This window comes from Tetranychus urticae, chromosome 1 (assembly GCF_039701765.1).
Source record: "Tetranychus urticae isolate SD_2017Ah chromosome 1, NJAU_TeUrti_SD_1.0, whole genome shotgun sequence".
NCBI lineage: Eukaryota > Metazoa > Arthropoda > Arachnida > Trombidiformes > Tetranychidae > Tetranychus > Tetranychus urticae.
This window is the reverse complement of record NC_142958.1, coordinates 1,733,026-1,757,153: the sequence shown is the minus strand read 5'-3', so window position 1 is coordinate 1,757,153 and position 24,128 is coordinate 1,733,026. Positions and strand designations below refer to the sequence as shown.

The window sequence follows — 24,128 nt, the reverse complement described above, 5'->3', positions numbered from 1 at the left end:
CGAATAGACAGACAGACAGATTTTGCGTTTGACAAATTTAGTTATGCGTTTATGCGGCACAATACAAGACAAAAACGAGATCGTGATTGGGATTGAAGAACATAGACTTTATAATCAAAGAGTAACGTTAATTGCTGTTCATTTTTGATTCCAAGTTTGCTTCATTTGACATGATAATTATAATAGTAGCATGATTGGTTGAAGAAACGTCTCGATTATTTCACTAAACTGTTCTCAAAAAGACCATTCTATTTATTATTAGCAATTTACAAAATTTCAAACACTTTAAGAGCTAATTAGCTATTCTGAAAAACAATAAGACTGCTTGCTATTTGATTGATCATCTAATGACTGGATTAAGAGAGATTGGTCACTTAAGGTCAACACTTTACTTTCCAGTCTTGATACTTGATCTACCTTCCAAGTCATTCAATTAAGTCAAGATAATAACTCAATTTCAGAGGTTATTCAATACATAAGGTTACGACAAATTTGATTGTTATTACCAAATAATCTTGAATAAAAGAACGCACATTTCTTTCAAATTAAAACTAATGATAATGGCTGCAACTAACCTGGATTATGATATAAGACTGTTTTATTGCTGCAACTAATCATTCATAAAACAACAACAGTTTGTTATTAATATTAGATTTACGATTCATGAAGTTCGCGATCATCAGTCTAATTGAAATCAAAACTCGAACAGCAATTGTTTCTTCCTGATTCTCTAATATTTGGTGCATATAATTGAAGGCAAGTAGAGTTAGACGTTAAATCTTGTTCATGTCAAAATCCCTATTGAAAAGCTGATCAAATCCTTTGAGCTACTATAATATAACTTGTTAGATAATTAAATAAGCTTTGATATGCAAATAGGATATGTGAATATATTCCTGGGAATATTGCTTGAGATTTTTCAACACGGAATAATAAATCTTATTCACCTCAAAATTTGATTCAGGATCTTGACAAACATTTCAAAGCTAAAATTCCCAAGAAATCATAAGTCATTAATAGGATAATGAAGTAACTTATAAGCTAATTACCAGATTCAATTGTGGACACTCAGATAAACTGGACAAAAGAGTACTAAACTGCTGTATAAAAGTAACTCATGTTTGATGGGACTAGAAATTGTCTTTACCGTGTCGTTGCAAGAGGCTAACTTGATCCATTCAGTTGGTTCAACGTATTTGCGTTGATGTGATCAAGCTAAATACTTTGAAAATTAAACAAGTATAAGTTCTCATAAACTCGTAAACATTCTAAGTTTAATTGAGCATCGAATCGATAACAATTGAATATTTTAAACACTAACATAAGAAGCTTTTACAATTAGTATTACTAAATTTTAGTAAGTTACGAGCAAAGTTGTGTGAACTGGTTTATTCACTATAAAATGGCCCAAAAGATGGCGGTTAACTGGCAACTGTTTTTGGATTTATCATTCGTTAATTCAATTGTAGTTGTAAATCTATTGAAATGCTAATTTTATTTTATTTTGAAATAAACAAAGTTGAAATACTTCATACTCTCTGAGATTTCACTAAAATAGTTGAAATTTTTATTTATTTGATGTTTAAAATGGATAGAAGGATAAACTTGCATTCAACTTGCCAATCGAAAGTTAAAAATATATAATAATAAAAGTAACTTTCACCATGCAAAAACTCATGAATAAACTTTTCTTACGTTGTAAATCTTTGTTTAATCGTTAAATTGTTAAATTTATTGGATCCTTTGAAGTCTCGTCCTTGATGGACAAAAAAACGAAGTTTGTTACTAAAAAGACAAAATTATCACAACAATGAACATATTGAAACAAATGGGCAAAAACAGGTGAAAATTAACTTCTTATAAATTGGGACTCTGTTAGTTAATGAGGACATAATAACTGAATCCATTCGTGTCATTTGAAAATTGCTCTCATGAAAAGTTTTCGAGAAAATTATTATAAGTTGAAAGTTGAAAGTTCGATCGCTTTTTGTACAGTTATGCAAATAGATCTTTTCATGAAACTCATTTTACTGATGAAACTTTTAATGATCAAACAGAAAATGTACTCATTTTGAGAAATAGAATTTTTCTTTTTTTGTAAAACAGATAAGTTCGATTTGCAGTTGGATCGACCACATTCTGTGACCATGAGAGTTAGAGAGCTTAAACTTAGTATTTGTTGATAAAAGTTGTCGATAACTATCGTGGATAAAATACTTAATACAATTTAACAACACTTATCTTCATTTTGGCCATTGGCATTAAAACTTTGAGCCTCGATATTTCGAGAATGGCATCTTCTACAGTCATCATTCCTTCACCAATTTAATGCTTTACTAATTAATGATTCAATACAACTCAATAATTTTCCATGAGCGCATTTGGATTACGATATTTGGGTTTTAAATGCACGAGAAACAACTTATTTATCAAAGTAAACTCATCTAAACCCATTTCTTGCTAAATAAACCAATTTTCTGGTTAAAGTTGCAAATGAAATGCAAAAAGTAATGCCAAAGTCTCGAACATTTAAGCTAAGAGCTGAGAATTGGTGGGATTTGTAGGAAAATAAAAACTGTAACTATTGGTACTAATAAGTAATTCATTGGATCGACAGTTTACTAGAAAATTGAGGTCAAAGTTGAAACTTCGGGCGCATTTTGTGCAGCTATGGGAACAGATTTTTTAATCAAACTAATTTTCCCCGGCTAAATTTCAATGGTGAATCAGAAAATGCATTTTATTTCATTATATAATATTTTGTTTTCTTGTAAAACAGATAAGTTCGATTTTCATGTAAACCGATCGTTTTCTGTGATCGTAAGGTTTAGAGAGCTGAAACTTATTATGGGTACATAAAAATTATCTGTATACATCATTGAGTGAATACTTTTTTCAATTAATCTAAAGTTCTCTTAATTTTAGCCATTGGTCCAAAAACTTTGAGCCTCGATATTTTGAGAATGGCATCACATACAATCACCTTTTCTTCCCCAAACATTAGATTTCATTATGGACTATAACTGCATATTACTTAATACCGAATAAAATCGGAGTTAGATCATTTAATAATGAAGATCATTCTGTCACATAAGATCTTTATTAATCAAATTTCAAATCTGACGACATAAGTAATACAATGCAAGAACTTTTGTTGAAGGATCTTAAATGATTTTATATTTCAATACATTATAGCTCATAATGAAATCTAATGTTTGATGAAAGAAAAGTGAATGTATGTGATGTCATTCCCAAAATATCGAGGCTCAAAGTTTTTGGACCAATGGCTAAAATCAAGCGATCAATTGAAAAATTGACAAAGGTATTCTATCCATGATGTGTGGTAACAATTTTTATGGACAAATGATAAGTTTCAGCTCGCTAACTCTTAAGATCACAGCATCAAGTCGGTTTAACTGAAAATTGAACTTGATCTGTTTTACAGAAAATGAAAATTTTATTTTTCAAAATAAGACCATTTTCTGGTTTTTCATCAGAAGTTTAACTAGTGGAATAAGTTTGATGAAAAAATCTGCTTCCATTGCTGCACAAAATGCGATCGAAGTTTCAACTTTGACCTCGATTTTCTAGTAAACCGTCCGTTCAATGAATTACTTATTAGTACCAATAGTTACAGTTTTTATTTCTTTACAAATCCCGCCAATTCTCAACTCTTGGCCTCAATTTTCGAGACTTTGGCATTACTTTTTGCATTTCATTTGCAACTTTAACCAGAAAATTGGTTTATTTAGCAAGAAATGGGTTTAGATGAGTTTACTTTGCTAAATAAGTTGTTTCTCGTGCATTTAAAACGCAAATATCGTAATTCAAATGAGCTCATGGCAAATCATTGAATTGTATTGAATCATTAATTAGTAAAGCATTAAATTGGTGAAAGAATTATGATTGTAGGGAATGCCATTCTCTAAATATCGAGGATCAAAGTTTTTGGACAAATGGCTAAAATCAAGAGAATCGTAGATTAATTGAAAAAAGTATTAACACAATGATATGTACAAATAATTTTTATGGACCCATAATAAGTTTCAGCTCTCTAAACCTTACGATCACAGAAAACGATCGGTTTACATGAAAATCGAACTTATCTGTTTTACAAGAAAACAAAATATTATATAATGAAATAAAATGCATTTTCTGATTCACCATTGAAATTTAGCCGGGGAAAATTAGTTTGATTAAAAAATCTGTTCTCATAGCTGCACAAAATGCGATCGAAGTTTCAACTTTGACCTCGATTTTCTAGTAAACTGTCCATCTAATGAATTATTTAATAGTACCAATGGTTCCAGTTTTTATTTCCCTACAAATCCCACCAATTCTCAACTCTTAACTTAAATTTTCGAGACTTTGGCATTACTTTTTGCATTTCAGTTGCAACTTTAACCAGAAAATTGGTTTATTTAGCAAGAAATGGGTTGAGATGAGTTTACTTTGCTAAATAAGTTGTTTCTCGTACATTTAAAACCCAAATATCGTAATCCAAATGCGCTCATGGCAAATTATTGAATTGTATTGAATCATTAATTAGTAAAGCATTGAATTGGTGGAGGAATGATGACTTTAGAAGATGCCATTCTCGAAATATCGAGGCTCATAGTTTTAATGACAATGGCCAAAATCAAGAAAACTGTTATTCAATTACTAAAAGTATTTATTCCATGATATTTACCGACAACTTTCATCAACAAATAATAAGTTTGAACCCTCTAACCCTTATGGTCATAGAATGCGGTCGATTCAACTACAAATCGAACTTATCTGTTTTCCAGAAAAAGAAAAATTCTACTTATCAAAATAAGTACATTTTCTGATTGACCATTAAAAGTTTCATCATTAAAATGAGTTTTATGAAAAGATCTATTTGAATAACTGTACAAAAAGCGATCGAAGTTTCAACTTTCAACTTTCAACTTGATTTTCTCGAAAACTTTTCATGAGAGAAACTTTCAAATAGCACAAATGGATTCAGTTTTAATGTCCTCATTAACCATAGTCTTAATTTATAAGAAATTAATTCTTACCGGTTTTTGGCATTTGTTTCAATATGTTGATTAATGTGATAATTGTGTTAATTGTGTCTTTTTAGTAACAACCCAAAAAGAACTACTTGCATCTATTGAAGGCTTCCACTTATGGGTTAGCTTTGAAGCTCCGTCGAGAGGACTCGGTTTATTAAAGTTGTAAAACAAATTGACATACAAATGATTCGACAGAAACAATGGCATTTGTCAGGGGAACTTTCATTCATCCCTGATGCAAATGATATACTTATTATTTCACAAAATTACGTGTTGCAGGCCATTCGATGAAAAATATCCTGATTGATACTTGATTCCCTCTAGGGTCTCATCTTCAAATGGTGCTGATTTCATCTCAATCTACCGAAAACAAAACAATGTAACATTAATTGTAATTATCTATTATTAACAATTCATCCTTGAATCTAAGTTTTGTTCTTTTAAGCATTTTTCGTCCAATTCGGTAAATACAGTGAAACGAGAATCCCCGAAAAACTTGTATTTTTAGGTTTTTCATAATTATTAGCTTAATTCACTTTAAATACGTGAGACAGTATTTAATTGCTACAGGACAATACCTAAATGAAAAACAAGATTATTCATCAACATATTAATAAATCTGATAACCTTCTAAATTCTGGTTTGAAGTGAACCTGAAATATGAAATATTGCCTAATATTACTGTAAATTTAGATTTGATTATTGAATAAGTAAACGATTAATAGTAAGACTAATAACAAGTTCAACTGCAAGTTATAATCAAGGTTTGTAAACATTAAAATGGCAAGTTCAGTGAAAATGTTATTTCAGGTAAAATTGTAACCTGACAGTAAACTGTAAAACTATAACATCACTTTTGTATACTTTTACTGTTGTAAATAGGGGAAAAATAGAGTTATTTATCTATTCATATTGTTGTTATTATTTGCGATTTGATTTAATTTCATTTTTACCTCAACCTTTTTAAATTGGTGCCAACTATTGAAAGTGACATGGTTACATGAACAACAACACACCAACAACCTTGACTGATCTGAAATGTATTGATTGCCAATTTATCCTTAAACCAGTAACCATCATCAATTGTTAACAAACAAAGTACAATTATTACGTCAAAAGAGCTCAACGAGAAGGTAAAAGAAATAAAATTAACTTATAGTCAAGTTGTACTCTAATAATTGGTTAACGGGTAAAAATAAATAGTTGAAAAGATAAACCTGAAATTGTGGGAAAATATTAGTCAGAGTCCGCCATTATTTTGTCTTGTCCTTGATACAGAAGATTATTGTTTCCAGTTGTTTAATCATTTTTCATTGAGTGGCCAGTGTTAATTGCTTTATTCTTATTGTGATTTAGTGTAAATTCAATTATCGGAAGAAGGTTCAACGTGTCAAAATAAGCTTATTGGTGAAAATAGCAACCAAAAGAACCTAAATTTAATTCAATGGACAAACTCTGAGTCAAACAAAGAGGTAAAGGAGAAAGAGAGAGAAGAATCAAGTTGTCTTCTTAATGTTATGTTAGTCTTTATGTTATTAACTTTCCTCCTTATTTTTTTTCTTCTTGTTCCCTCCTTATTTCAATCGTGCTGATTTCATGATGTGAATACCCAAAATGTACCTTGATAAACATGTTAACCTACTTCTTAACTTGTTGGTGATGATGTCTTTTTTTATACACCATTCTTGCTGCTTGTGAACCATTAGAGACAAACGAGTGAACCGTTTTACAGTTTATTAATATTATTGATACTTTTACTTGTGCAATATCGTTTTGTAAACAACATCTACTGCTTCATCATCTTAACCAATGGACTACTTTCATTCCACCAATTGGTTTATTTGAACACGCGATCTAAATTTCTAGAAAATCATCTAAACTTATTCAGTGAAACGATTGAGAGTATCAAAAGTAACATTAACATTGGTGTAACACACGCAAAAAGCTAGTCAACTCAACTCAAAATTATGGATTCATGGAAAGAAGCAGCGTCCCTTATAATTGTTGTTGAAAATACCTCATCACCGTCATCCTTGTCATCGTCATTATCACAATCGTTTAATCTGTTGATGACCAAAAGAAGTGACAAAGCATCGTTTCTTGGTTCAGCTTTCGTTTTTCCAGGTGGACATCTAGAGACCTCTGATTTCTCACCTGAATGGTGGAAAGTGTTTAATCAAGCTGGTTTCAGTGAATCGCATGTAAATTCAGTTGTCAAACGGATTAATGGTCCTCGAACACCAATAATCACCGAGTGTCAAACCAAATTAGCAGCTCAACAACAGTTTTCCTCATCTTCATCGTCAAAAGACAATGTGCTACCTTCAGATATTGGACTTCGTATTTGTGCCATCCGTGAAACTTTCGAAGAAACTGGTGTTCTTCTTGCTCATAATTCATCTAATTCTATCCAACTCGATGCCATATCAGTTGAAAATTGGAGGTCTAAAGTGAGAGAAAACGCAAACGATTTCATCCAATTCTGTTTAGAAATGAAAATAGCTCCAAACATATGGGATCTCTATGAATGGTCGAACTGGTTAACACCAAATGCTTTAGGACACCGACGATTTGATACAATGTTTTACATTTACTGTACTTCAAACAAACCCGAAACTGACTCTGATCAGAAAGAAGTGGCAACGATTGAGGTAAAAATTTAAACATTTTTATTTAAATTCACAATATTCTAGATACAATGTAATAACAATTATTTCATATTTTTTTCTTGATAGTGGTATACTCCAAATGAACTCCTAGACCTGCAAAAGCAACAGAAAGCATTTTTGGCTCCACCACAAGTCTATGAATTATCCCGCTTAAGTAATTTTAAAGAATTTCATGAACTGAAAGACTTTGTTTTTAAACGTGAATCGGATGGAGTTGAACGATGGATTCCATTGATAAAAGGTTATGCAGATGGCTCCGTATTTTTCTTACCTGGTAAAAACATATTTTACTCAATTTTTACAATTCTCAAACAAAGCACTCATTTAATATAATCAATCTTTTTACAGGAGACGATTCGTACGGACTAGACATTAAAACAAGCATCAGGTCAATGCCAACCTTAGAACAAGCCCGGAGTCTTGTGAGCCATCTTAATCGTATCGAATTCAAACAGAAAGTTTTGCGAGCTTTTTGTAACATTAAACTAAACTGTGGCCAAATTTCACCTTTAACATTTCCTTCAGCGATTTTACAATCATCTCTTTAACTAGCCCGTTAAATCAAATGAAACAATCCTGGAATAAAACCGGGGCCATTAGTTGAATAAATGACAATTTTTTATCAAGAAACGTATGCGGTTCATCATCTCGCAATGGAGCCCTGAAATCTTAATCGTATTTTTTGCATCTAATTGAAATTACATTTACAAATTCTTTCTCCTGGAAGAATGAGCAGTGTTGAGCCATTAATTCACTGCAAGTTTTAATTATAAAGAAAGATTTGAATTTTCCATGAATTGCTTGATTCTTGAAAAATGGAAGATGATTCATGTTTATGAAATTTTGCGGTATTTCTTTGAAGAAATCAAAGATCTGTATTGGAGATTATTACTTGACAATCAAAAAGTAGTTAAAGAAATGCTAATAAAAGTCAAACCTGCTTTTTTCTATTTTAATATCGGTTCTAAAATCTACAATAAAAAATATTAACCAAAGCAGAAAACATTTGATAAATTTAGATATTATTGATAATCACTTCACTAATCATTGAAAGTCAAAAGTTATGAACATTAGTCGATCAAAGGAAAATGATAAATGGTCTGATTAAATTAAACAGAAAAAAAGATATTTAAGGCGCAATTGAGTTCTTTATAAGCCATTTAGAGGTGATTTCAATAAGTTAATATCACTTTTTCTTGATTGGAGAAAAAAGGATGGAAGGCTTGATTGAAAACTTAGGGCGGGAAAGATATAGAAGTAATAAAAGGATTTCACAATGTCTTAAAATCTTTCTCCGTCTTAGAATTTTAGAATTATTGATTGAACGGAGTTTTAACTGGATTGAAGATAGATTTGATCCTGACTCATATTTTCTGCTCCTCTTTTCGTATCTCTTAGTATTTAATATTGTAATTTGTCTTGATAATCAGCCCACTTCTCTTTTGTTTGCTTACAGGATGAGTTGTGTATTTTTGAGAAATTTGTAATGTACAAATCAATGAAAAGAAATTAATAAATAAACCAGATGTACAATAATTATAAAAAGATTGCTAAAATTTATATGGGCTGACTGATGACTGGCTACTAGAGGTAGAATCTCGACGAGAAGGTCCACTACTGTCGCGATTTATCATGCTTTTTGGTTGATTAGAGGCAATATTGCTTGAAGTTACTATAAGAGAAAAGAAAAGATAAAAACAAATTAATAGATGATACTAATTATAAAAAAGGTGAAAATTCAACTTACGGTCAATTATTTTCGAACTAAAAGGACCTTCACCAGGTCCAAGATGAGATATATGGCTAAAGTCAGATGGCCCACTGATTGGTAATCTTGAGTTCTGTAAAAATAAATTGAATTGTATTACAAAAGATGATTTAAATTGAAAATTTGAGTAAATAATTGATGGTTGGTCAAAAGAACTGCACTAACCTTTTTGGGTAAATCACTAGTGACTCCTGAAGCCGTTTGTATAATTCGCTGGGCCACAGTAGACCCACTGACTAAGAAAGGTTTACTATCATCACCTTTTGATTGTAGCAACCATTGTGAACCATTCATTGTTGGAACAAATTGAACAAGCATTGGAAAATCATTGGCATTTGTGAGACCAAGAAGATAACCTTTACCATGTTGCTGTAGAGGTTTGGTAGCTTTGAGGTTGATTGTTTGAATCCATTCAGTTGTTTCAAGATCGAAAACATTAATATGAGTTGAGGCAAAAGCTAACAATAATTGGACATTCTTGTTATTTATTTCAGTTTCCAGGGTAGCAACATAGTTAGGTTGAGATGGAAATTGAAGTTCAATAGCTCGAGTTCGCTTTCCACAGGAATCTACATAAACTCCGTATGCTATTAACAAAAGAAAAACAAATAAATTAAATAACTCACAGATAGGGAAACAAAGTAAATAAGAAAAATACTTACGAGCAAAAACCAGAATCCATTCATCTTGATTGATTTGTCTTGAAAGTAGAGCATCAATAGGATTTTGAATTAAGAAAGACAGCTCTTGACATTCTTGATTAACCATATCTAAATAAAAAATTACATTAATAGCAAAAGGTGATTATTAAAAAACCCATATTGTCAAATGAACTAAAAATTTAAATTGCTACTTACATAAAGGAGGTTGTTCACGATTATTAATTTGATAAACAACAAAACTAGATTTAGTACCAATAGAAACCATGTTGTCCACAATTGAAAGGGTTTGTATCATTAGAGGTAATTGAATTTCTTTCCAAAGGTTATAACGGACTCTTTTACGGGTAATCTCATAAATTAATAGTGTCTTTTTAATGGCAACACAAACATAAGTAGTGGTGGGAAGATTGGCAACTGCGAAAAGATTTGCCCCTTTGGTTTCAGGTATTTTAATCCATTCAATTCCATCATTGTCAAGGCCTCGAATTGGTATTAGTTTGATATGTTTTTGTTTACCAGCCAAAACAATTACCAACTGGTCATTTGGTGAATAATGACATTGAACAATTCTTTTAGAATTGGTTAAACGACGACAAGTACAAATATCCAAGTCACAGCAAAGAAGACAATCGTCACATCCAATGAGAAGTCGAGTTTCATCGATGACACAACAGCTATTGATATCATTATGATGTCGAAGAGCAGATATTTGGTAAGAATTAAGGACAGTATGAGCTTTGAGCGGCTATAAATGAAAAATTAAAAGCATATTTAAATTAAGATTTCGTTTAAATGATGAAAAATAGTTTAAAGATTGAAAATTAATTTTTACACTTACATTTCTATTACAGAGTTTGTTTCGTCTGATAATTCGATGTAATTCGTGAAGAGCATCAATCCATCTATTTTTCTCGATCTCTTTGTCAGTTAGCATCAACTGTGTAAAATTTTGATCAACTTTATTAGAAACCATTGACGTAGTTATCCTAAATATACACGGTATGTCTTTTTTATTTGCGTGAATAACATCGCTCTCTTGAACACCACTTATACAGAATCTTTCATCCCTCATGTCTATTACTGTATTGACTGAAACTGGTGGAGTTACTGTTGGACCACTTTGTGACCCATCTCCTCCAGATCCAGAACCACTGCCATGCGAACCCGAAGGGTAATTACTGTCACTACTACAGTACAGATCGTAGAGGAAAAGCTTGAAATCACAGACTACAACAAACATTCTAATCCAGCCTTTACGAACACCACCACGAGCTTTGGGTATTTTAACATAGCCTTCATAAGCTGTACCGATTCCTCTTGACGGGTCAATTCCTTGAGGTCTTTGACTTGTGTCATCACAGGGACACAATTGTATACCTTGAGAAGCACAAGCGATATGGCTAACGAATCCACAAGTTTCACAAATAAGACCTTGTCGAATTAAACCAATCATCAAAGAAGTGCAATGGAAACATTTTAAAGGAGCAACAAATGTTCGCACGATGAATGAATGTTGTTGTTTACTTTGGAAACTAGATTGTGATAACATCATTGGAGGCCCGATTGAACCAGCTTTAGATCTTGATCGAGTGTCAGCTGATGATGAGGGCGAAACATCTTCAGACTCGATGTCGCTTGTGTCCGAACCTCCAATAGGTGAATTCATTCCAATTCTACCAAGTTGCATTTCGATTTCCTCCATCATTTTACCAGCTGAAATGCGTCTGGAATTGACAGAAGATCCGAACAGCATGGAGGAGGAATCATTGCTCAATCGTTTGTTAGTTTGTTGATTTTTAAGTTTAGCAACTTCTATTCGTAGCTCAGCTAAGTCTCCATTGAGCAGAGCAATTTCTTTCTGCGCTTTAGTCAATTCTTCTTGTACTCTTTGTTTGTCTTCGATTTCATTAGCTAATTCGAACTGGAGTTGCAATAGCTCTTGTTTATCAACTCTGGCTGATCTCCTTTCTTGCCATGTTGTATAATTAGAGTTGACTGGCTCCTTTGGAGCATATGCATGAACACTTGAACTGTGTCCAGTATCGTTGTTAGAATTTGATGTTTCAATGGCACGTTGATTGGCATTCTGTTGCTGAATTTGTTGTAGTTGATGTTGATGTTTAAGTAATTCTAATTCTTTAGTCATGGTAGCAGCCATTTGTTGTAAATAATTCCGTGCTTCTTTTTCATTTCCAACCCAATCAATAATTTCACTTATCTGCCTCTCCCAATGAGGTTGTTGTTGTTGTAATTGCAATACCTGTTGTTCAAGTTCTTCAATATGATGCTGATGCACCATAGAGGCTATTCGCTCATCTAATTCACCTTTAAGACGAAGAACTTCTTGTTCTAAATCTGCAATTTGAGCAAGATAGTATTTCTCTTTTTCACTTGGGCCATTAGACATATTTGATCCACCAGTTTGTTCTTGGTTTTCAATACTTGACAGTTGTTTTTCCAAATGAGCTAACTTGGCTTCCGATTCTTTTGTTTCAATTTGCATTTCCTGACGTAATTGCTTTTCCTTTTCAAGCTCATTTTGAATCACTATCATGTCCTCTAACTGTTGTCTTTTGATCCTCTCAGAATTTCTTAGCTGCTGCCGTAATTCGGCTATTTTTTCCAAACTTTGATCCAGTTCTTCTTCTTTACCACGAAGTCGCGAAGAAATGGAGTTCTTTTCTTTCCTCAGCTCATTTAACTTAACAGATAACTCACTCCATTCATGTCGAGCTACCCAAAGTTCATTCTCGAGTTTAGCATATGCATTTGTGTCAATATTTTTACTTGACAAGTTTGTTGAATCAGATGCATCTACAACACAAACGGCATAATTAGATTTCGGACTACGTGGTGATGTTACTTTGCTTCCATTTTGTTCAGATTGTGACCTACTCTTACTTGCATTGAAAGTACAAGTAAATCCAACAAATGGAAGATGAACATTAAGCAGAGAATCTTTGGTAGTGGGGGCGATTAAGTTATCAAATTTATTATTTGTCGGTGGCGCTGAATCGTCAATATCGAAATTTGAAGTATCTTCAGGGCCTGCTACTTTAGGCTGATAAGGTGGTTTCATTTCACGGAGACGATCCCACTCAATTCCATTAAACCAAGAGTGAGCTTTAAACTGTTCTAATCGCTTGAAACGGTAACTCTGATCACAGATCAGGTTAGAAATGAGATCTTTTGCTTCATCAGTTACTTGCGCGTTAACTGGAAATTTAAAACAGTGTTTGTGATCCATTATATTTGAATAAGTTTGAATAAGTGATTCCGCATAGAATGGGGTTTCACCATACAATGACTCGAATATAACCACTCCTAATGACCACCAATCAACCTCAAAAGAGTAAAGTAAACCTGAATTGCGGTTACCTTCCATAGCTTTAAGGATTTCAGGTGAAATATAATCTGGTGTACCAACAGCAATTGTACAATTACCATTGCTACGTATTTGTGAAACTTTGGTGCATGAGCCGAAGTCAGCTAAGCGGATGTGACCATGTGAATCTATTAAAATGTTATCAGGCTTAACATCACGATGAATGTAACCCATATCATGTAGATAGGAAAGAGCTAAAAATGTGAATAGAAGAGTAAGATAAACAAAAAGTAGATAATTAACAAAACATACAGATTATACCTATAAAATAGCGAATTTTGGTATAAAAGATAAAAATGATTTACCTAAGACTATCTGAGCAGTGTAAAATCGTGACATATCCTCTGGAAAGTTCTCATCATATTTTGATAAAAGGGTGAGCAGATCTCCGCCACAGTAATAATCCATGATTAAGTAAAGATTTGTTTCATCTTGGAAAGCATAATGAAGCTTTGTGAACCAGGCTTCCGATCCATGGAGCAAAACATCCCTTTCCTCCCGGTAACAAGCTGTTTCTGCTCTTTTCAACATTTCTAATTTATTCAGAGTTTTCATTGCGTAAACATTACCATCATCTTTTCCTCGAACTAAAGCAACTTTACCAAAGGCACCTCTTCCAATTATTTTGATTGTCTCGAAATCAGACGCCTTGAGTTGAAGCTCTTTCAGTCTATCAAGAAAGGGTTTAATTGACTCACAAAATTTTTGCTGTTCTTTACTACGAGTAGTTGCAACTAAACGCTGACACTCATAATAAACAGCAATGAGAACGTCAAATAGAAGCTCACAATTGATCGATTTCCCATCAAAAAGTGTCGGTCCCATTGACAAAAGGGTTTGTAACTCTGTGAACCTTTTTTCCAAACTAATAGTTGGAGTTTGTGACAAAGATTGTAACTGCTGATGGTGGCGAAGTCCTTTGATGAAATGATTTTGTGACTCTTGTGCTGACATTTTGTTGAAGATATGGTTATTGGTCAAATTATTATTAAATCCTTCTTTGTTAACCTCAGGTGAACTGGCTGAAGACATGATGATGGTTTATACAATGATGATACATTAAACGGGTGGTGACAGAAAAAAGAGACCTATTATGACTATAAACTTATTCTCTTTTTTTAGTATAAAGTGATTAACAACAAAATAAATGAAAATTTAAGGGCAAGAGCCCACACACTGAAAGGTAAGTGAAAAAGGAAGAGAAAGTGAGAGAGAGAAAAAAAGACCCATGGTGGAAAAAGGAATGAAATTGACTGTATTTGTGAAAACAAAATTGATTGGCAAATATTTGTTGATGATGCTGATGATGAAGATGAAATTAAAGATGATGATGATAATACTAAAGATAATAAGGATAGAAAAAAGAAAGGAGGATCACTGATGGCGATTTCAAGCCATACAAATTATCTTTCACCAAAATAATCAAAACATGATGGATTTTGATTCAAAAAAATGAAAAGGATTTGAGTTAACAAGAGTGAAAAGGAGAAAAATAGAAGAGAGTAAGGGACTGTTACTCCATTGCAGATTGAGCACTCCGTTAATTGTCATAACAGAAAGGGAAGGAAAGTGATTCTATCGTTAATCGAGTCTGTTCTCGTTTTTCCTTCAGAATCAATTAAATTAAACATTCGTTATTTATGAGTTTAGTCAAACATCAATGTAATCATCTAATTAACACAAACACTTTATCTTTATCTCCTTGAATTGAAGGAGATGTAACTCTTAAACTAACCTCTATCTCTCTTCCTCTTTCTCCTTCTCTCTCTTTTTCATTTTATTTTGTTCAAATTGTAAATAATTTCATTGTCAATCATTTAAAATTAAACGCATTCGTCTCAATAAACACAATACAATTTGAATTATTATTTTACCTTTTACAAGTCATCCCATGAAAACAGTTTAATAGTGAATAACTTGATGATTCTTGCATAATTTTTGTTAACTTAATGATTTTGTTTTCATTTTATATTTGAACAGAATTGTTATAATTCTATAATCATTCGACTTGGTATTATGATGGAAAACCTGAGATAATTGATATTACTTCAAGTTCGTGATAAGCTAAAGAAATCAGTATTGATCTATTCAGATGATCATTTTCATTGAACAGGAAGTTTTTTCTGTAGTTAACCTAATAACTTAACAATTGATCCTTTTTTCACGCCATTTTTACTAAATCAGATTTTTTTAATCGGTTTTTCCTTTTCACTTGAAAACGCTTCAATCTTAAATTAAATTATCGGTTAGCTGGAAAATGTTGTTTTCTCCAGATTTTTAAGCGAAAAAAGAAGATTGAAAACAATTCTCAAGAAAATCTGAAACTTAAATTTCATTTATTTGTAGATTTTAACTGCATGTTGAGAAAAAAATGAATTAACCAATCCGTTTTGGTGCGTAGCTGATGAAGATGTTTAAATGTTGTTTAGTTAATTATTTTAGACACATATACAAGCTATCCTCTCATAGAAAGGAAGAAATAAGTAAATAAAGAGATAATCTGAAGAGGTATGAATCATGAATAACTTATGGATACTAAGAGTGATGTGATGCAGATTTAGTGAACAATAAGCCTCAGATGAATGAATTATTCAAAATTGAAAGCTTTTCATGTTTTTCTTTTGAGTTTTCGTTCAGCAATGATAGATAATTTCATGTTACAGTATGTAGTCCAATTCATATCGAACATAAGTGTTTTTTTCATCGTTAGGGACTCGTGGATAAGCAGCTACCAGAGCATCTTGAGCTCCAATATAAAGGGTATTATAAACTTTCCAATAAACATCGCGAACTTTACGGGCTGGATGGAATAGACCTTGGAGAACATATTGTAACATTTTGATTGGTCCGAGTGAAACACGAATTCCTTCAACTGCTCCCATAAAGGCTTGAACGAGATGAGGAGATGTTTCAAAGATGTTGGGCCAGACATAATTCAATAAGTGGGTTAGTGCGTCTTCACACCCAAATCCGTAAACTCCAAGAGCCATGTGTTGAACAACGGAACATGCTGTTTGACGATGAACAAGATCTCGGTCCATCAAGGCATCTTCGAGAAGAGGGGTGACTGCGTAAATGTAATCTTTGCCCATTTCACCGATGTATTCAAAAAGAAAAGATAATGATTTGAGAACACCATTTTGCACATTCAATTCTGGAATTCTGTATTCGTTCATTAATGCTGGTAAAACGGTAAATGGTGCACAAGTTTCTGCAACAATGGCAATGGCAACAGTTGTACAAACACGATTTTGCCTCTCTTGGACTCTTAAATTATTTAAAAGGGTTGCCAAAACATCGTGTGGACCAATAGCTTTAGCAATGTAACCAAATGTATTAACAGTAGCTCGTCTAATGGCTTTTTTATGAGCTTTCAAAAGTTCTAATAGTTCAAAACAAATTCGCATCCATTCTCTAGCTGAAACATATTCGGCTCCTCTATCAGCAATACGTCCAACTAGATCGATACAGTTTTCTTGAACTTTTTCATGCCTATTCTTTAAAATGGGCGTTAGTCTTGGTAATAGATCTTTAATTGGTGGAGTCATTTTGTGCATTCCAATTACATTTACAATTGCTTTGAGAGCACCAAGAATGCTACCAAGAACTTCAGGGTATTCTTCTCCTAAATATTCATAAAGAACGACACCTAAGTGACCCATCAGCTTTTCTTCACCACAAGTTTTCATTACAACGGCAATTTTTGAAATAAGATCAGCTGCTTGTTGACGAACTTTGGCTGATTTGTTGTTTAATCTCCATAAAATAGTACCACAAATTTGAGGAAGATATGGTTTCACCCTTTTTCCTAATGCGTTCACAATTGTACCAAACCCGTTTAACATTATCATATCTTCAGTTGTTTGTTCTTGGAAAGCGTAAAGTATACCATCAATTAATTGTTCTTCTAGTTTTGAGTCTATTTGAGCCGCTCCTTGAGCTGCCATGATTTTTTCTATCGTTTCCATGACCATTTTACGATAAGCTTCATTCTCGTCTTTCAAATCATCCACAATTCGACGAATTATTTCAGAAGCGTCCACTTTATTTGCTATTTCTACAGTTGTATCGACTAATTGTTTATAGTTTCGTCGATCAAGGGCCATCCGATGGTTCCAGAAATGTTTGAAGAAATCGGGTAAAACATCATTTTTAATGTATTGAGGTTCAACACCATCAGTGGCACAACATTGTTTGACTACTTTTAGTACAATTTTTTTCATTTCCTCATCTGGAGACGAAAATTCACGAATCAGAATAACCATAACTTCTCTTGTATAGTAATTGGCGTATTCAGGGTCCATGAGAGGTATAAGATAACCGATAGCTTTAAGGAATGCAGCTAAACCTTTACCACGATGAGTACGAATACCTTTCCATAAAGGTTTGAGAACTGAATCAAATGATTCGATACCATAAGGTGTTGCTGCTTCTGCTAAAGCTGCTAATGCTAAAGCAGTTATGGTTCTAACTTTTTGTTGCTCATCAACTAATCCATGCTCGATAATTTCAACTAAACTTTTTAGATGAGGAAGAATAGCACATCCCATGAGTATGGCAATTTGTTGAACAATTTTGATACCAGTGTGACGAGCTTGCCATGACTTTTTACTTTTACATACAGCTTTGAGGAAAGGTAATAATGAAGGGATACCAAGAGCAGAAGCAACCACTGCGAAAGCTCGGGCTGTTGTATTTCTGACATATTCATCAACGTTATCGATATCAGGTCGCATAGTTGAAATCATGGTAGCTAAACCAGCAGCTTTAGCAAGATTAGAAATAATTTCTCGACCTTCAACACGAGCGTAGTAATCTTCATCAATTAGAAGAGGTTCAATGACTACAAGAATTTTATGAACATACGGGCGAACTAAATCGTCAAGTTTATACAAGATACGATCAATAACTTTGACTAATAGATGTCTTTCTTGATCTTCTAAAGTGGGTGACATGAGAAGTGGTAAAATTTGATTGAATAGTGGTCCAGCTCCGAATTCTCTGGCTTTATCAGTTATTTGTCTCAAAGCTGATTTCCTCATAGGAGGTGTTCCATTTTTAATTTTAAGCAATAATTTCATTATTTTACGCTCCTTTTGTTCATCAGGACTCAAAGATTCTTCATCTACTTCTGATAAAAGTTTATCGAAATATTGAATATCTTCAGGTTTCAATGGAGGTAAGTTTTGACCCTTTGGTTCCATGTCCATTATTTTTGTTGTCTCTTCTTTTTGGAAGAAGAATCTTTCAGACGAAATACCAGACATTGGTGTTGGAGTCGCAGTTAGTTTACGAGCCGGAGTTCGAATTGGTTGGTAGCCCGCAGGTGGAGGTAAAACCTTGTATCCTGGCGGGAATAATGTGTCTAGTTCATCATCTGATATAGGCCTGTTTCTTTCATCGATTTCTCGCTCCCATCTAAAAGCTTGCATTTGTTCAGGTGTCATCAGAAGCTGTCCTGGTGATGGAGTAGCCATAGCCATGGCTTTAATACCAATAGGGGTAGCTCCACTTGGTGTGATTGGAGTCATTGGAGTCATCATTGAAGGAGTTGAAGGTGTTGCAGCTCCAGTAGCACCTGCTGGAGTTTCATCCCAACGAGATCGGCGCTTAGATGCACCTGGAGTAGGTGTTTCTGATGCAAGATCACCACCACGGTCTGTACGTGGAGTCTCGGCCCATCCAGAAACCAAACTCGGAGTCTCTAGGCGCTCAGTTTTGGGAGTTTCATCCCATCGATTTCTTCTACTAGCTTTAGTTGATGGTGTTTCATGGCCTGGAGTCATCGGTGTAGTACCTGTGTGTGATGGAGTTGGATCCCAAATTGCCTGACCAGGAGTTGCATCTCCTCTTCCGATTCTACCGGGAGTCTCGTCCCATCTATTAGGGGCTGCAGGTGTTTGTGCTTCATGCAAGTCCACGGATTTCTTAGCTGGTGGCTCATCGGTTGTTGCAGGTTGATCCCATCTACGTCTTCGAGTTGCTTTATTTTCGCTGTCGGATTTTGCTTCATCAGTTTTAGGTTTTTCTCCGATCTTTTTCTTCAATTCTTGCTCCTCTTTTGACAATTGCTCCCTCATAATAACTTGATAGGTTCTTGATTTTGGATCAGGAGTTTTCCCACCTTCCTCAAATGGATCGATACGAGGAGGTGATATCATGAGCTTACGATGCCTAGCTCTGTATTCATCTTCTCGATCAGCAACCCTAGGAACCCTTCTACCAGCTAGAGGATCATGATCTTTATCAACAACTTCTTCAAAAAATTGTTTTGGAGCCACAACTTGATTTTTTGCAAATGAACCATTTTCTGCTAATTCGTAATCATCATCATCATCCCCAAGTTCATCATTTGCTGCAATAGAGTCTACATAGCCACTAAATTTGTCACGAACGCTTCCATAAATGTCTTTATCCATAACACCTGAAGAGGCACTGAAAGGAACTCTATCATCACTACTGATCTCTCCATCTCCATTAGAAGATTTGGCTAAATTTGATTTACGAGATTGAATCTCCCTGATCTTAGCCTCTATCTCTGTAATTTTAAATAAAAATTGAAAGGAAGAACAGCAAAAAATTAGATTTAAATAAAAATAAATGCAAACATTGATGTGATTTAAAAATACTATGCATTGTAAATTGAAAAGATTGACATACCTTCATGAGTTTTTGCCGGTTCATCCATTATGATTGTTGTATTGATTACACCATTGACTTAATCAGAAGTACTTTAAAAGTGCTTAATAACCCACAAATTAATGAAAATTGAAATGATTAATTAGATAACCAATAATTGTGAAGAGATATAAATTAAGACAGTGAGTAAATTAAACAGAAAGAAATGTGAAATTGGATTCGTGGAAATAGCAGAAGCAGTGTAAATAGCATATACGCGCCAATGAAATGTTAATTTAAAATGGAAACTTAAATAATTTTTAAATTAATCGTTTAATTAATGTTAATATCACTTTTAAGCAATAAAGATTGATTATCAAAATAATTTCAATAATCATCAGAATCATTTCTTAATGATCAAAATTATAATTTCTTTTCTTGACAAAGAAACATTGTTCTTGAGCTTCGAAATTTTCTCAACTCAATTAATTATTGATATTGGTGAACCTGTAACATTGGTTTTACATTAAAAATTCAGAGGAATGGATTTCAGATTTTCAATCGTTTATTGAATTTTATTGATTAATAAATGTTTTATTTTAATTACAATTGTAAGTGAAAGAAGATTATTGAGCTGCTATAAGAGTCATCTATTGGTGAATTGGAGAAATTAGAAACGCTTTGCATCTGCGTATATAGCGTCAAAAGTGTTTAAGGCTCTTAACAAATCCTGAATCGTATAAATTGCTTTGTTTTGTCATTTTGTGTAATTTTTTTGTAAAAATTTAGACAGCCTCTTTTAATTTTCGTACTAGTTGTGTTTATTTATTATAAATATTTCGAATAGGTGAATTTTTGCATTAGACTGGGTCTTAATGTTGTCTCAGAAGAAAAGAAAAAGTGATATTTCTCCAGATGAAATCCAGCTAACTCCTGATGACAATGATGGGATTAGTGAACAAGAAAAACCAAATAAACTTGGCCAATGGTTGAATTTATTCGATTCATGGTCAAATAAAGAACGTTTAACTGCTCTAGAGTCTTTAATTTCAAGTGATATCTGTGATGCCGGACAAATACGGCATCTTTATTCATTAATAGAACCACAACTTCAGCGAGATTTCATAAGCCTGTTACCTAAAGAACTGGCTCTTTATGTATTGCATTTTTTAGAGCCTAAAGATTTGTTAAGAGCTGCTCAAACCTGTCGTACCTGGAGGATATTGTGTGAAGATAATTTACTTTGGAGAGAAAAATGTCAAGAAGAAGGTTTATTGGATGACGGAGAATTATTAAGTGGTGCTTATGGGTTCAATGGTTCATCATCCAGCTGTGATTATAGTACATTAAGTGATGGTTCAAATAGTATACCCTTTATACGATCAGAATATAAGAAAGGTTATCTGAAACAAAAAACGATAGAATATAATTGGAGATATGGACGTTTTCCGAATGACCTCAGTACAGAGCAACAGCAACAGCAGTCCCAACAATCTCAGCAGTCACAAGAGCCAAAGGTCAAGCATAAAATGCTTAAAGAAATATTACATCTCAAAGGTCATGATGATCATGTAATTACTTGTTTACAATTCAATCCTGAATCTAACCTGATTGTAAGTGGAAGTGATGATAACACTTTGAAAGTTTGGTCTAGTATTACTGGCAAATGCCTGCGTACGCTTACTGGTCATACAGGAGGTGTTTGGTCATCTCAGCTTTCTCCGCACAACATTGTGATCTCAGGGTCAACTGATAGGACTCTTAAGGTTTGGGATGCCCTCAGTGGAAAGTGTAAGCACACTCTTTATGGTCACACTTCTACAGTCAGATGCATGGCTTTACATGGTGATCAAGTTGTCTCTGGAAGCCGAGACACAACTCTGCGAGTTTGGGATATTAACACGGGAAATTGTTGCCATGTTCTAGTTGGACATTGCGCTGCTGTTAGATGTGTTCAGTTCAATGGTAAAATTGTAGTCTCCGGTGCCTATGATTATCTTGTTAAAGTATGGGATGCTCAAACAGAAACCTGTCTTCACACCTTAGAAGGTCACTCTAATAGAGTTTATTCACTTCAATTTGATGGAGAAAATATTGTCTCCGGGTCATTAGATACTTCTATACGTGTTTGGTCCGCTAGCACTGGTTCATCTAGGCATTGCTTAACAGGTCATCAATCTTTGACCAGCGGAATGCAGCTTCGGGGAAATGTGCTAGTTTCGGGTAATGCTGATTCTACTGTTAAAGTTTGGGATATTAACACTGGCGAATGCTTACAAACTCTTGCTGGAGAAAATAAACATCAAAGTGCGGTTACATGTCTTCAATTTAATTCTAAATTTGTGATTACTTCAAGTGATGATGGAACAGTTAAACTATGGGACCTTCAGACTGGAGAGTTTATTCGTAATCTAGTTTCACTTTCTAGTGGTGGCTCCGGCGGAGTTGTATGGAGAATCCGAGCCTCTCATACGAAATTAGTGTGTGCCGTCGGTTCAAGGAATGGTACTGAAGAAACCAAATTATTAGTTTTAAATTTTGATACTGACGATAATTCGCTACAATCTGAAACCTCTAGCGCATATTTAAGTGATCCTAGGTCAACAAGTACCCTTTGATATAACAAATCCTTTGGACTCGAAAGTTTCTTTCAATTATTCCCCCTTTCCAATTCATCCCATCTCTCTCTCCCTCACTCTCATTCTTTCTCTATATTTCTTTTTCTAGCTCCTTCTTTCTTCGCTTTTATCTCTTTTCCTTTTTCCTCTATTGTGTCCACTTCATTGGTGTGTAACTATACCGTTAATACTTTATCCCTTTCCTATTCATTCTTATCCTTGATACATGCGAACTTTAGCACAGATCAAGAAATGAAACCAAGAAGAAAAGTTATATTCAAGCCAGGCTTACAAAAATACAAGAACAGCTATCAATTTTCTCATAATTTTTACCTGAGCTTTGCTTTGCTATGTTTGACTCAATTACTCTTTCACTTTTTTTTCCTTCCCAGCATGAATCAAATCACTAGGAACTGATTAATTATTATACATATTGATTAATCAATTTATACACCTGTAACTTATATACATACATATTAATAGCTCTAATTATAGTGATGATTGATTTTATTTGTGTTGGAGAAAAAGAAAAAGTGAGATTCGCCAAGAAAAACTTGTGAAAAAAAAATCAAATTTCTACAATTTGAACTCTATGTAAACTATCTTCTCATCGATTTCCCCTATTTCTGTCCCACATAACAGGGACTAACAAGGCCTTTTTTCCAATAAATATTTCCAAAGATTAAACAAATTGAAGCGATTGAAATGCTTGTAATTAACATAAAAAATGACCAATTATAATGATGTACACATCACACATCTTAATTTCCTCCAATGAGAAATCAACAAGATGGTGATGAAAGCAGCTCAATGTAAAGAGTGATTAACAAGATAATAAACAAATTGTTCTTTCTAAAAAAAGCATTAAAAAGATTCATCACTAATCACAATACATTCATTGTAGAAATACAATTGTAATGATGAAAAGAACCGGATGAAGGTGATACAAATGAATTGTTGATGTTTTAAACAATTTAGTGTCAATTTGTATTTCAAAAGGTTGCCTTAAATCTTGTTGGTTATAACCATCTGTAAATGGTTAGGTTATTTTTAACTTAACCTCAAGTTGATTTGCTAGAGAAATTTGATTTCTTTATGTTGATTCTCAATGCTTATGGCTTTTTACCTCAACAGCAATTTAATTGCTCCAAGCCAGCTCTTTTTTGCCCTCTACCAAGGCCAGTATAATTAGGTTCAATCCCATAAAAAAAGTAGAAACAGATTTGATTTGGTTTTAGCAATTTAAAAAGTGTTTAAAGGTTGTCCAAAAACGAGCAAATTACTCTAAAAACTAACAGCAATGAGCAATTTAAGTGCATTTAAAATATTGGGAAAAAGGCTCGACAAGTCAATCCGATTAAACTGTAAT

General features: G+C 33.5%; 4 protein-coding genes across 4 annotated transcripts; 2 read left to right on the top strand and 2 right to left on the bottom strand.

The window, feature by feature from the left end:
• The first annotated feature begins 6,346 nt into the window (after positions 1-6,346).
• On the top strand, positions 6,347-8,664 carry LOC107368255 (acyl-coenzyme A diphosphatase NUDT19-like). The gene is made up of 4 exons (XM_015936047.3): positions 6,347-6,511; positions 6,746-7,690; positions 7,775-7,982; positions 8,057-8,664. The coding sequence occupies exons 2-4, from the start codon at positions 7,007-7,009 to the stop codon at positions 8,254-8,256; spliced, it is 1,092 nt and encodes a 363-aa protein (XP_015791533.2). The 5' UTR covers positions 6,347-6,511; positions 6,746-7,006; the 3' UTR covers positions 8,257-8,664.
• On the bottom strand, positions 8,634-14,977 carry gek (serine/threonine-protein kinase gek). Its single transcript, XM_015936044.3, has 7 exons — positions 13,829-14,977; positions 10,977-13,717; positions 10,334-10,883; positions 10,139-10,246; positions 9,642-10,063; positions 9,456-9,549; positions 8,634-9,380 (listed from the first exon to the last, which is right to left on the bottom strand). The coding sequence occupies exons 1-7, from the start codon at positions 14,553-14,555 to the stop codon at positions 9,259-9,261; spliced, it is 4,764 nt and encodes a 1,587-aa protein (XP_015791530.2). The 5' UTR covers positions 14,556-14,977; the 3' UTR covers positions 8,634-9,258.
• An 865-nt stretch (positions 14,978-15,842) lies between these two features.
• On the bottom strand, positions 15,843-20,371 carry Sf3b1 (splicing factor 3b subunit 1). The gene is made up of 2 exons (XM_015936045.3): positions 20,184-20,371; positions 15,843-20,061 (listed from the first exon to the last, which is right to left on the bottom strand). Exons 1-2 carry the CDS (start codon positions 20,209-20,211, stop codon positions 16,181-16,183), a joined length of 3,909 nt encoding a protein of 1,302 aa, XP_015791531.2. The 5' UTR covers positions 20,212-20,371; the 3' UTR covers positions 15,843-16,180.
• Positions 20,372-20,823: 452 nt separating this feature from the next.
• Positions 20,824-23,450, top strand: LOC107368254 (uncharacterized). Its single transcript, XM_015936046.3, has one exon. The coding sequence runs from the start codon at positions 21,017-21,019 to the stop codon at positions 22,757-22,759; it is 1,743 nt and encodes a 580-aa protein (XP_015791532.1). The 5' UTR covers positions 20,824-21,016; the 3' UTR covers positions 22,760-23,450.
• Positions 23,451-24,128: the final 678 nt, after the last annotated feature.